This window comes from Sycon ciliatum, chromosome 1 (assembly GCF_964019385.1).
Source record: "Sycon ciliatum chromosome 1, ocSycCili1.1, whole genome shotgun sequence".
Classification (NCBI taxonomy): domain Eukaryota; kingdom Metazoa; phylum Porifera; class Calcarea; order Leucosolenida; family Sycettidae; genus Sycon; species Sycon ciliatum.
The window spans coordinates 21,235,697-21,249,662 of NC_088643.1; the positions used below are offsets into that span (position 1 = coordinate 21,235,697).

The following is a 13,966-nucleotide window of genomic DNA, read 5'->3' on the forward strand; positions in this document are numbered from 1 at the left end:
GACGAACGCCATTTTCCCGGGATCTCTAACTATGCCGTCATGGCAACGAGGAAAACTGACGTAATGACCACTTTTAAAAAGTCTTTCCGCAAAAAAGACGAGGGAAGAGAAAGATAACGACGCCAACGAAACTGCAGACAAGAACTGCGAGTTCGTATTTTTGCCTTTCCAGGCACAATCTACAAGCACTTTGCCCTGACTTGTCACAGGAGGGCAGCCAGCTGTCTACCTGTTGATCTAACGAGAGAATAAGTTTTTTCAGCTTTCCTAGCTTTGTGAGTTTGTTCTGTGTTGTTGGAGCTATCGTGGTATCGAGATTCAAAACTATTTTTTATCATGACCAGGGCGTGGGTGGATCCTCTGTGGAATCATGGAAAAGCTGAGTGGTGCTAGCACAGTTAGTGGTATTCTGGAATTTGTATTGGCGTTACGGTCCTGCCCCGTGAGTGCGAGTGTGCAGTCCCAGTCTCTAATTCATATTCGGAGCTTATGGTAAACTCTCCGCTCGTTGACGGATTCGATCGATTCTCAGGTCGTGGAAAGAATATAGTTTTCCAAGATGATGCGAGAAGAGGAAGAAACGTCTCCATTGCTCGCTGGAGGTGAGTTGCAGAGCACTAGACTCCCAAATATTTGGAAGACTGGACAAAAGTCGCTTGTGGACAACGCTATGTTGAATTCTTCTGGTGCCTTTCATCGAAACTTCTCCAGTGTATCCGTAAATTCCATTCCAACCTTTCAGATAAAACCGAACTGGAGAAATAGGATTCTTATTCCTCAAAATACGATTCACAACTGCTATGATAGACTTCAACACATGTGATTTATTAGTGACAGGAGTAATGTTGATCCTGTACTGTGGAAAATATTAGGGAATTCAATATTAATTTTTAAAATGTAAAAAAGAGAAAAGGGACACATTCAGCATGCAGGGAGTCGTCAAATATTTGACGACTCCCTGGACACATGGACACGAGTTTAATAGTGTACTTGAACAAAAAACATGCCTGTTTCCGAGCCACCCAAGTAAGTAGTTGGGTGGTGTGCTGCTTTGAGTTGTGGTTGGACCACATTGTCAAATATCTTTTTGGTCTCCCCGTCATCCAGTAACAGCCGACATTCCTTGTTGCCGTGGGACTTAGCTTGTACTCATTTTTGTTGCGCTCACCTTCCCCTCATTGATCTTTCCTTTTGTAACCATGAACCTTCCAAGTTGGAATGCTGTTGGTTTGCGCATCAGAGATGTGTTGGAGCTAGGTGTTCGGCTCTTGAATGTCTTAGTACTCACTACTCTGTCAGTTTGGTGCCCATTTGTCGCCCTTTCTGAACCTAGTCTAGTTACAGTGGTGGACAGCTGCTCATAACTCGTGTGCATGTGTCCCTTCTCTTCTTTTACATTAAATAATGGCGCTGGACCTTATTTAAATTTCAATACATATTTACTATTTAATATCTACACCGGTATTTGCTTACATGATCCTAAAGCCACAGTGCAACGAACGTGGAACGGGTTTATTACACAATCCAATGCAGTAAATCCCAACAGACATTTTAAAAGATTCTGAACTCGCATGTCGAATACCCAATCTCCTTGTGTATGTACACTGCTCGGGAACGTATCACTGATATTCAAGGAGGACCCAATTATATGTACATACGGTATACCATAAATCACCGTAAGGCACACTACCGCCAGAACCCATTGATGGTCGTGTTTTGGAACGGGGCAGGTGAGCGAGTCCTGACTGTAGGTCATATGACATGTGCAGTACTGCTCAGTGAAATCCAGTTGTGTCACTCAAGCTTGCGCCTACAAAGCACTATTTCGCAGCCCGGTGTTCGCAGGTCCAGGGCTGCGCAAGCCCCGGCGCGTACCTGGGTAACCCGGCTGGATTTCATTGAGCAGTTCTGTACATAGTACACCTGATTGCACATTGTGCAGTCATTTCGTACTCGTACGGCCTTCGAGCGGCAATGAGCTTCACACACACACACACACACACACACACACACACACACACACACACACACACACACACACAATGATACTGGGCTGGTGCGGGGTCATGTGTGACCCTAGTACACTCAGGTTCTTACACCGTATGAAGTTAGTTGCACGAAGCCCTGCCACTTTCCTTTCCCTGACTCTCAACCAAGGTGGGTGTCTGTCTCTGTCTCTCACGGCAGAGACACAGAGAGAGACAGACGGAGAGGCAGAGAGAGAGAGAGAGAGAGAGAGAGAGAGAGAGAGATGAGACACTGAGCAGTACTTTGCGGTAAATATGCATGACGTGTAGAGCTATGTAAAGCTATAAATAATCAAAAAATGGTAGTCGTGCATCGAAGATGGGCACAATCCCTTTTGCAGGGCAACTTGTCCCATATTTCGCAGGTACAATCAGATCTAATACTTTTGTGAGAATCACCTTACAGTCTTACACAGTTCATAGCCTTTTTTTTTGTTGGTTGGTGTTATATTCATTACATGGCCTTCTCTTTCCCTCTATAATGACTGGTCTAGGTCGCGCAACGCCACGCACTCGCAGCCGGAACAGCAGCTTTTCTGGCAGCTTGGGCAGCAGTTATGGCGGATCGAATCGATTTGAGTGCAAAGTCTGCGGGCAGTGGGGCATGATTCCGGACGACCATGGCGGACGGGTAGCGAAATGCGAGAGTTGTGGAGAAGGAACGGTATGTTTGCCCAGCTCTGTTCTAGCAGCTTCTACACAATCCGAGCCATTCGCTTTATAGTGTAGTTTAATATGACACTGTGTCCACAATGCAGTAAACCTGTTTAGCCCCCCGCGAGCCTCGTCGTTAAAGATGGGCCATCTCAGTCATCTGATCCTGTGTTGACATCCTCTTTGACCTGTTTACTAGTAGATGGACCAACTATGTGTAAACTCTGATTTTCTGTGTACCCTGGGTTGGCTGTGAGACACAGGCTTGACTCTATGCGTATTGCTTCTGCGTGCTGCTATTTTCCTATGCCGCTTGTGGATAAGACTCATACGAGTATGTCTTTATTGATGGCTAACGGAAGGTGTTTTCAACTTTTGTTGCTGTTTCTTTGCCGTATAGCCTATTCGAAATCCTGCACCTGGCAAGCAGTATGTACGCTGCGTTTGCCACTGTCTTCTGGTGTGCCCGATTGGTGTGAGCTATTTGCGATGTCCTCGGAAAACTTGGTGAGTTGCTTGCATTGGAGGGCCGTGCATGCTTGTGCGTTTTGTTATGTATGATTGTGATGATATGACTCCAGTAGACTTTACATTCGTCATTTTCAAGCACTAGTATCAGTGCGTTTGTTGCGTCCCATATCATGTTTAGAGCCAAGCTGTGTGAGTATGTATGTAGTTGTGATCTTAGTTTCTTTAACACGTTAAAGCTTGAGGCTCATGATGTGTGATCGTACAGAGAAAGGTGGCATTTTTTTGTTTTACGGAGGATGTGGTTTTGCTTATCGAATGGGCGTATTTGTGCTATGATAGAAGCTGCAGTGTGGCACTAATTTCTTCTTCAAAGTCAGTTTTGGTATTGCATTGGTTGTTTTTGTTGTTGTTGTTGTTACTGAAGTACACTGTTATCTTGTCGTCTCTTTGCGTGCTCAGCCGGCGAGTTGTTGAGGTGAGGCTAGATACACCAGCACAGATAGAGGTCAACGAAAGGTTTGCTGTCACGAGTACTGAGCGGCAGAGGGAGGAGATATTGCGATGCTCGGATTGTGGCAAATTCTATGATGTGAGTACATGTACCAGTCTGACTCCACAAACATTTCTAGCACATGTCCTACAGCCTAATGGCATTTGCCACAGAGGACACCTTGTCGTAATGTCCTCTGTGGTGCTCGAAGTATTCGAACTGACTGTGATGTTGCAGGCTTCCTGGTTTTAATGGTATTCTACTATTACAGTACTAAGTATACTAGTACTTCGACTACTGTAAAGTGAGAAACTTTCGCTAGAGATTAAATTTCGGTATTTTTCACGACCATCCCATATTCGCGAATATAAATCGTCGCAAACTGCTCTGTACATTGATTGTAGACAGGATAAGGTCCAACTGAAGAGATACAATCGCAAAAGTTTCTCATCGTGAACCAGCCCAATCCATGAAAACTAGTGGTGAAACGAATATTCGAACATTCGTTTGGTTTGTCACATTCGAATATTCGTTAAGTCACATTCGAGTATTCGTTACGTCACTTCGAATGCAGTGCCTGCACATACATGCACGCCGAACACGGTACACTGCAGTGCGTACAGCCTGCCTGTGACTTTGTACTGTATGCATGCACATGTATGTCCATACTGGACTGCCAATGGTGCACGTAACATGTATGAACTTCGAAGTAGCCTTATGTGGCAGTACATTTTATGTGGCACGACCGTTTGTCGTACCTAATAATAATGACAGAATCCATCAAATGACTGGGAGGAGGGCATGTGATGTCATCTCTGTTACCAAAGGAATATTCGTTCATTCATTCGTTAAACCAAAGAATATTCGGCTAGTAGGTTTTGACATTCGTTTCACCACTAATGAAAACGCAAAATTTGCACGCCACAAAAGTTTATCGCTTTACAGTACATTTGTGTGTAGCTGTTTGTTCCCTAGCTGTATTTTATGTTCCTAATTCTTATTCTTCTGGCGGTCTTTGTTAGCACTTTAGTTTGTACGTTACTCGTTAGATAATAAATACTTGTGTCTCCGTATATTGTGTTGCCGACGAAGAGGGCATCTAACCATCTCGATATCATGGCATGTTATAATGTTTATCATTTGCGCGTGTGTGTTGTATGTATTCATGTTCTGTTTCTGCGTGTCTTTTTTCTTCTTCTCATGCAGAGAGCTTATCATGAAATACAGAGCTTGTGCCCTCACTGCTTCAAAGTGTGAGTGCGATGCCCCTGTCCTTTTTTATGGGAAATTCTCTAGTGTGCGATTGAATGATGCAGTTCTCTGTATGGCCTTTTTAGTTTATGTGATTGGTGAGACATCTCCTCCTCCCCTGATCTTAGTGATGCCCGCTGCATGTTTCTGGTAGCCTCTGTTTTTTGACGTCGTGCTTATGTGCTCAAATTGTTGAATTGCCCGATCTGAGCTGCCACCACGTGTGCCTGCTGTCAGCGACAATTCTTTTCCTTTGGCCTTCTCTGTATGATTCTCAGCCATAGGAATGAGGAGAGATCAGCCAGGCGTGGATGCTGCTGCTTTCTCATCCTGGCTGTACTTTGCTGCATTGGCATTGCGGTTGTCTTGGTAAGCTCCGGTCCAGCAATGAGCATACCACATGCTGCACTCTCTTGAAGCCTATCTCAGATGATAAATTGAGAAGGCCGTTATGAATACATGACTGATCTAGAAGATGGATAACTGGCACAGAAGCCCAGCTGTTGTGTTGACATGCATACAAATACCTGATTTCAACAGGACCTTCCTTGATGGATACATGCTCTCTATTGGGGGGGGGGGGGGGGGGGGGTAGGATGCTAAAAACTTAAAAAGATAAAGGCATCTCTCGAACAATACCCCAGACTAGTATGCAAGCGCATATACATGCACGAGTTTTCATTGCTGTGTGTAGTAATGTGGTACGATAGTGGCAAGTCGCGATGGCAGGTCAGTGTGAAGTACGACACAAGTTTATTGCCAAGAATAAGCCCTAGGAGCACTGCCTTTGCGAAGAGAATGAAATGAACGACTGCTCAACTGGTACTATCGTATGTTCTGCTTGTTCGGTGCTCTTGGCTCTCACTGGTTCCTGTAGTACAATTGAATACCTAACCCTTGCTAGTGGTGTGCGTGTTCGATGCGCAACTCGCTTTTTTATTTCATTAATACAGTTTGCTTTTGAATGGTATTGCAGTCAGACCTCGCTTATCCGGTCCTCTTTTATCCGGATCCCTCGCCATCCGGAAGAAAATCGTTGGTTACCGGTTTACACCATATGTCATGCATACATACAATATGTGTGTTCGATTATTGGTTCCCTCGCCTATCCGGATATTTTTGTGGAAAACGAATGTGTGCTGTCTGACTGTATAATCGCTGGCTTTCCATTATGATCTGAATGAAATTACAGCTACAGTGTTTTGCGGAAAATGTGGGTGCAGTGGAGTATTGAAATTTGTTGTTTGTGTTGTGCAAGGACACCTACATAGATTGAGAAGGAGGCAATGATGTATCTGTGCTTTTTTTCCTGCTTTTGTTATTGTGCTGACTTGTTCCTACTAATGATGCATGCTTGTGGGTGTTTCTGTGTGTGCTGTAGGTATTTACAAGAAGTTATGAATCCACACATCATCGTAAGTAGGACCTACTGTATCTTCCACTCTCCTTGCTTGCATCCATCTCGTGTGTGGTAAACCCGGACACCTTTGCGGTGGGAATGATCCATCGTTCGTGGTTTTAATGGGTGTGAAATCGCACAAGTAAGCCGGCGCGAAGCGTAGAAGTGTAGTAAAGAAACTGAGGAAATTGACTCCAATCGCAATCATCTCCGGGTGCAAATTTGTCTGTGCTCGCAAATACCGAACTACGGGCGCAATGGTTTCCGGGTTTACAGTAACTTATGAGCTCACATGTGCATTCCATCATCTGCTGTTGGGGCTTTAGTAGACTTACAATAAGGAACTTGATGTTTGGACGTATCAGAAATTACCGAAGCTGGATTCTTTAAAAATACAAGTGCATATAACTCCTGCAACTGAGCCGGCTATTTATTGACTTTCTAGTACTCTAAACGGCATACGTGTATGTTCTGCTGTCTTATCTGCTTCATTTCTGCAGTGATGCTCGTAGCCTGGATAGGTGAGGCTTATCGTTTTGCTGCTTGGAGATCTCTACTGTCTGGAGTGTGTGTTGGACTTACGGTTTCGTTAGCGGAATTTCTGCCCGTTTCAGGCTGGAAATTTCTTCGCCTGATTTTGCAATACTCTTTCCACTCTTGAGCAAAGAAATGAAATGTTGTACCTGACACCGTTCTCAGCAGTTTGACCGTCAACAGACAAACTCTTCCTGAAAATTTCCCGGGTTACTATGACGTGCAGTGTCGGGTAGCCAAGGAAGATAATACGACCAGAAGGGTTTGTTTCTCAAACTAAAAGAAACAAGAAAGTAAGCAGCAGCAGCACTCGACCCTTGAAACTTCTGCGTCCACTTCACCACTATCACCGTTGCGTTCTGCGGCCGACCACATTCATTCCCCACAACAGCAACAAGAGGCTCCTTCGGTACTGAAGATATTTTTTTTAATTCCTTCTGACAGCTGTTGCGGTCAAATAGACCTCATCAGAGAAGGTTACTGTAGTTGTTGAATGACTTGAAAAGAAACAACCACTTATACTGATTCTTGAAACAAGATATGGCGCGTCAATAAGCGAGCGCTTGATACTCAAAATGTGACTCCAATTACACCATATTTGAACCGATGCTTGTGTATTATTCACGCAATGTAAAACGTTGGAGACAATGTGCAATAAAATGATGAAAGTAGGAAGAAATAGTACCGTAATGCCGTGTATAAAAGCATGACTCGAATAGAAGCCGATTTTTGAAGCACGCCATGACACAGAAGCGCGATTTGAATAGAAGCTGCACTTCCGTTCAAGCCATGTGCAAAATAATACTCTCACAGTACAGTACATGCGTGACAGTAAGCAGTAAGCACTGAGCAGTGTACAATCGGTCATGTAGACTGATGATGTTGACGTAGAAGCATGTTTTGAATACTGTATAAGTACAAATTTTGGTTTAAAATTCACTTTCGCTATATTAGTTAGGGGGGGGGGGGGGGAGCACGAAATAATTAACGTTTGTACCAAACTAAAATGACCCCTTCTGAACGTTCGGGGTGACAGACCTCGACCAAAAACGAAATTTAGTACGTAATGAACCTGCTGGTGGAGTGATCTGACGAAAGATTTCGTGAACGAAATTTGTACTTATACAGTAGAAGCATACCTTGAATGGAAGCATGGTTTGATGTTTGAACCCCGGCTTATACGGCCGTAAGCACCTGCTTTTACTCGCGACATTACGGTAATCTCACCCGCTCTTTCCGACATAGTAGTTAGTTATTCAGCTGTGCTCTATTCACGGAGCACCTCACATGCATTGACTTAGTCCATACTTATCGATCTTTTACACGAAGAGAAAAAGTTTCATTTGTAGGTGAGTGGGTCAAGGGAAGTTTCGTTTTGAAAAATATTGATATGTAAGACATCAAGGCATTCTTGCTGTCAAGTCAATCTATTTTTCGTTCAGGTGAGTGGGTGGCGGAGGGTTCTACCTAAACTTTTTCGTTCCGTGAAAATTATCCATAATGTCGGATAGCCCCTTAGAATAATAATATCATGCTGTGCTTGTTTTCTTTGTTTGTGCGGGTGTTCCTCCGGTTTGTGTTGTCCAGGTGCGGGCGTCTTGGCCGTGTTGTTCCTGGTCATCGGTCTGAGGTATGCACATAAGCTCCACAGTGTGGCATGGCCACGCCCGGTGGAGAGGTAGCATCCCCGCATCCACAAAGTTAGGGTGTTTTTGTGTCTTAGGATTGTCTTGCGTTGCGTTGCAAGTGTTTTGTTCTTTGCAGACTGTTATTCCGTATCTTCTGTTATCCTATTATCCTTATTTTTTATTATATCCGGCAAGCGCTACATTCTCTTTCTAAAAACACATCTTGCTCCATGGTATTACCATGCCATGTACTTAGAAGTAAGTTGAGTACTCTGATAATGGTCCCATATTTGTATATTCTCTGTATCTGTCGTGTTCACCTTGTGCTGTCAAGGCATCATGCAAATGCAGTCCTTGAAGTAGAAAATTAATATGACGACAGACTGATACTAGTCTGCGCTTTATCACCTTGTCCTCCTTGCATCTCCCGTCATGTACGCATGAAGGCTTTGTGTCGGATCTGGCACGGTCACGCCACCGTCCAGTTTATGACGATGCATCTATTGATCTGCCGGTCAGAGCGTGTGTGTTTTCGTTGTCTTGAAGCCGTTTTTGTGCCCTCTACCGCCGTCACTGCAGGTCGCAGCGGGCTGCACTTTGACTTTTCTCCCTGGCATACCTGCTGCTGCACTTTTTATCTGGAAAATTCATTTGATTTTATGTTTATGTTTATGTCTGATTCCGAGTCTTGGATATTAATATAATAATATTACTTGAAGTATACGTAACGTAGAAGCTGTGACGAACTCGGCCATTTGAAATTTAAACACTCCACCACTCCACATTGCGCTCTTGGCCCACATTCGTTATCTACCTCCACTAAGGAGCTCTCAATGAGTGAAACAGCTGTCTGGAGGATATGGAACGTCTACCCAAGAACGAATTTCCTCGTTATGGAGTACGGTGTTGTGAATGTGGGCGAAGAGCGCAATGCGGAGTGGTGGAGTGTTTCAAAATATTATGCCTTTGTGGAATATTGTTGTGTAGAACTGCTATAGCCTGCTATGCTTCCGTGTGCGATGCCAACCGCCCCACTGAGTCAAGCCCCCGCCTTGTGTTTACTTGGCCACCAGCACCCACCAGTACAACAGGGTGGTGCCTACTAGCAAGAGTACACAACCTATGTACTCTTGCTAGTACTAGCAGTGGTGAGTAGGGATAGCAAGACTGTGACTCCAAGAGCACAATCATAAATGCCGCGTACCGGTAATACCAAGAGTATGTAGAGTACGTAGAACCCGGGTTAAGCCTAACTTAAGGGTCCACCTAACTCTGCGTGGACATAGCTGGACTCAGTTGTACAGGGATGGGCAAAAAGGTGTGCAAAACGACTTTTTGTGAGTAGAGATGGACCCCGGAAAAATAGTTTGGAGCGAAAAAAGTTACGGCTTCCTCGGAAACCGACGGGGACCCCCTCCCCCCTTGGGCCGGAAACTAAATCCCGGTACAGTATAAGGATCACCCGCACAATGTACATGGCACCTCACTAGGGTTGGCCTGATTCTGGGCGTTTTTTTTGTGGAAAAATTGAAATGAAAAATGCGGCCAAATCTTATCAAAATGCGTATCGTCTTTTTTATGCTTTTCTAAAATTGTCTAAAAAATTCAAGCCAAACCGCGGAAAAAAATGCGTTCGTTACCATGACAACAAAATGGCGACGAATTTTTTTGAAGAGTCAACGTTTTATAAGTCTTTTTTTAAGAGTGTAACGTTGTAAGTCTTCTTTCATTTGCTCTCCTGTACTAGCTGCTGTTGTTGTCTGATGATGTACCGCTATGGCTTCCAATCTTGCCACCGTAGTTGAAACAGCCGATTCTGATGGTGAGGACTCTGAGGAGGAGGGAGGCGGGAACCGGCCACAACCAGCAGTTCAAGCAACATCCTTGCTCAGCCGTCTGCGTCCACCCTTGTCCTCGGATTTGAGCCGCAGACGTGCCATTGTAGTACACTTTGTAGTCTTACGTTATGTGGAATTCTGTTTGGCGCTTGGCGTGCGCTGAACCGCCCCTTTCTGGGTCGAAACCGTGCAGAAACAGGCAAAATTCGAAAATGCAAAAGTGGGTTAGATTTACCCCAAAATGCCAAAAAAATGAAAACAGAATCTGGACATCCCTGGCCGGCCCTACACTTCCCTCACATGTCGTTACAAACACCGGTGACGCGACGCGGTGTCGACTCCCTGGGCCGAGGGTTATGAACTCTTGATACAAGCCGGGAGTCGTGGTTTGCTCAGGGACCCCCTGCCAAGGGCCATGCCCCATGGCCCACTGCACAGGCCACACGTAGATTCTACGTACACGTCACACGCGGCTCCCCGGCCCGGTGCACAGCCATGCCATGCAGGGAGATCATGACTTCACGTCTTCAGTAATCGTTTTTTTTATACTTTTTATCTTGAATAGAAGCTCAAACTACTTGAACTCTCACTATCTGCTGCTGTTTTTATTTTAGCATTCAGATGGTTCTTGTTTCTGGTGGACTTTGTTTGCCTCTGATAGTTTTCGATCACACTTCAGTACTGGACATAGTGACATATTTTACCTAAAGCTTGGCTGCCTTGAGCAGATGGCGTCCAGCTCCGGAGGTCCTGCGAATGTGGGCACTGTAAACTCCAGGAGTTTCGCTTTCTCGAAAATTGCCTTCTACGTTACCAATTTGGGAAAGAAACCCTATGACAATGAGCTTAACCTTCAGGAATTACAGAAGGTACGTTGACAAGATTATATACGCGCGAATGTTGTTGAGCATTCAGTTGGCTGTGTCTGCTACATGTCGAGCTGCCCGTCGTGCCGATTTTTACTGTTGACTTTCTCATGTATTTATCTTTTTTTTCTCTTCAGATCATCGATTCGTATGGTGTTCATGCTGAAACTCATTTGTTGAGGTGTCTCTTCCTTGCTATTGACTTCAGCGGAGACCCTAAAGTGCAGCAGAAGGAGAATTCTCAGGTATGGGTCTTATCCTTCCGTTTGTGCTGAGTCGTCTTTACTTAATTGTTCTTTTGTCTTGATGCTCTCTACACTGTGTTCTGTTTGCTTGTCAGTTTCAACTGAAGTACCTGCAGAGAGAATGCAACGAGCTCACGAAAAAGCCCCATTTTGCAACATTGATATCGACAGCATTGCACAGTTTGGACCATAAGGTACATGACTATGTCATCCTAGTATTGTTTCAAATCTTTATTCTCATGATGGCCAGTGGCCAATAATAGGGAGTTCACTCGAAAAATCAAATTCGCGAGTTTTGCATAAAACCATACTTTTTTAAACCGGGAAAGTGTCAGAAACAACCTGTGAAAGTTTGAAACAGACATTCCAAGGCAATCCAGAGTTATGGACGATTGAAAATGATCGTTTGAGCAGTCACAGAAAGCAATGCAAGTATGTACTAAGGGGACGGCGTGGTTTCCGTCCAGCGCTGCACTATCTGGTGCGTACATGCAGGTGCGAACTGAAGTGCATGGCGATATAGGATGTGTGCATGCATGCTGTGTGCGCCTACCTGCACAACTCACACGTTTTCACCGTCACCGCTTCTACAGTGTGCACGGAGTTCACTCGATTTTTTTCCGTCCACCGCCGGGAAATCGTCGTGGGCTGATTTCTGCGATCATTTTCCTTCTACCGCGATAAAGCGCAAGCCTAAATGTTCTAGAATCCTCTTGTTTTAGACTAATTTGAGGCCGGTGAACACGAATATAGGGTGTTCCTCCTGGGGCCGAGTACAGTATCCAATCTGGTCGAGATCAGTACTTCGCTATGCCTCTGCGCAAAGCGCGGCTCCACTTTTTTTGTTCAAGCAAGGCATGTGTGGCATCAATGGAAAGGTAATGACCTCAGCTACCTAAAAATAGCATCAACAAGGGAGTACTGGCCACGGGATCAGAATTCAGATAGAAGCGGGCTCGAAGTAAGGCCAAAGAGCTGTCATGCGGGCCCCATTGCAAATGTACACGGGAGTTGTGACTGCAGTTTCCGCCAGATCCGGAACTGAACTCCCTACCAATAAGAGAGAAGCGTGTGAGAGGAGAAATAGCAAGGCAAGGTTGAGTGGACAGTGGTTAACGTCTAATAACCCTTATCCGTCCGACAAAATCCCAGCACAGTCCAAAAATTGCAATTTCACGACATATTTTACCTATTTTTGACTGGTCGGACGGATAAGGGTTAAGTATACTGGGGGGGGGGGGGGGGGGGGGAGGGGGGCTGAGGCGTGTTTCTTTCCCAGTCATTCAGCATCTCACCTTCTCTGATGAGGTGTCAATGACCCGAACAGATATGAGAAGGAATTGTTTCAGTACGCAGAAGGAACCTCTTGGCGAATGCTGCTACTTGCCTTCTTCTATAACGAGTGGTGTCCTGTTGTTTTGTGCCCTGTAGACATTGAAGGCTCCAGTCTTGTTTCAGCAGCTGCTGCAAATTCTTCAGCTATCCCTGGTACAACTGGTAAGTGCTTGTGACAGGTAGTTGACAAAATTAATGCTTTATCACAGGAACCACCGTTGTACTGAAGAACAAATTGGAAAGAACGAACAGGTGTAGAAGCCAAAGTTGGAGAAGCAGCACATATACGTAGCTACAGCGCTAACTTATCAGAGCTATAAACAGCATGAGTACAGCAGACATTACCACGTGCAACATGGCCACCTGTTAGAGGTTAATGTGTACTCATTTCCAGAATTGATTTTCTAGTTCCAATCGTCAGTGGAAAATGGCATCTCTTTTGTATCACCTTTCCTGTCATTCCTATTGCCCGTTATCACCTAGGAATAATGTGGCCCTTTCAACGAAACACACTGTGCTGAGTTTGTATCTACTTTCTATGCCCCCCCCCCCCCCCCTCCACACCCACCCACACACACACCCTTCTCTTGTGTATCACCTTTCCTGTCTTTCCTATCACCAGTTATCACCTAGGAGTAATGTAGCCCTTTCACCATGCACTGCTCTGAGTTTGCAGCTACTTTTTCTGCAAGTCTCTGCACACCACCCCATTTTAATCCAATGCATCATCCTCACTTGTAAGCTCTACTTTGTAGTCATAAGCATTGTCATAAGGCGAGGACAACTTCTTAGCATAGTTTGTGTGTACTTTTGATCCCGTCTGCAGACCCTATTTGCGTTCGCGTTGCTTCAGGACCAAGCGTACGAGGCAGCAGGTACGTCTTTTGAATTCTGTTTGCTGTTGGCAGTGTTAGCGTGTCTCAGTAGAATGATGTATTAGTGCTCTTTGATAGTTCTTGGACGTTCATGCCAACATTGTATCACTTCCACGACTCTGGTATATTTCTGCCCCTTTCTCGCTGCTGCAGCTGCCTATTTCCTCAAGTGCAACTTGCAGGACGTCCTTGATATCTACTGCAGGCAAGGTATGGAGTAGTCATGCACACGGTATTACTACTACATTGTACTAGAGGCACTGTAGAAGTAAGAATTTCTGGAAGGCTTTTGTTTCCGTAGGTTTTGTTTGTGTCCTGAAACTATGAAAGGGAACTCCTGCGAAGGAGATCCT

General features: G+C 44.9%; 2 protein-coding genes across 4 annotated transcripts in view; both read left to right on the forward strand.

The window, feature by feature from the left end:
- The first annotated feature begins 152 nt into the window (after positions 1 to 152).
- Positions 153 to 9,177, forward strand: LOC135817765 (type 2 phosphatidylinositol 4,5-bisphosphate 4-phosphatase-like). The gene is made up of 9 exons (XM_065331008.1): positions 153 to 602; positions 2,522 to 2,691; positions 3,082 to 3,188; positions 3,612 to 3,741; positions 4,849 to 4,895; positions 5,172 to 5,262; positions 6,275 to 6,308; positions 6,793 to 6,813; positions 8,414 to 9,177. Exons 1-9 carry the CDS (start codon positions 560 to 562, stop codon positions 8,506 to 8,508), a joined length of 738 nt encoding a protein of 245 aa, XP_065187080.1. The 5' UTR covers positions 153 to 559; the 3' UTR covers positions 8,509 to 9,177.
- A 1,695-nt stretch (positions 9,178 to 10,872) lies between these two features.
- Positions 10,873 to 13,966, forward strand: part of LOC135817774 (CCR4-NOT transcription complex subunit 1-like) — a 46,167-nt gene continuing 43,073 nt past the window's right edge. For 2 of the 3 annotated variants that reach the window (XM_065331018.1, XM_065331032.1), the window contains exons 1-6: positions 10,874 to 11,161; positions 11,296 to 11,403; positions 11,499 to 11,597; positions 12,835 to 12,900; positions 13,565 to 13,613; positions 13,767 to 13,823. In XM_065331018.1, coding sequence (XP_065187090.1) covers positions 11,021 to 11,161; positions 11,296 to 11,403; positions 11,499 to 11,597; positions 12,835 to 12,900; positions 13,565 to 13,613; positions 13,767 to 13,823 — 520 coding nt within the window. In that variant the 5' untranslated portion in view covers positions 10,874 to 11,020. Of the gene's footprint in view, positions 11,162 to 11,295; positions 11,404 to 11,498; positions 11,598 to 12,834; positions 12,901 to 13,564; positions 13,614 to 13,766; positions 13,824 to 13,966 lie in introns of all 3 variants that reach the window. The other variant, XM_065331024.1, reaches the window with a different exon arrangement.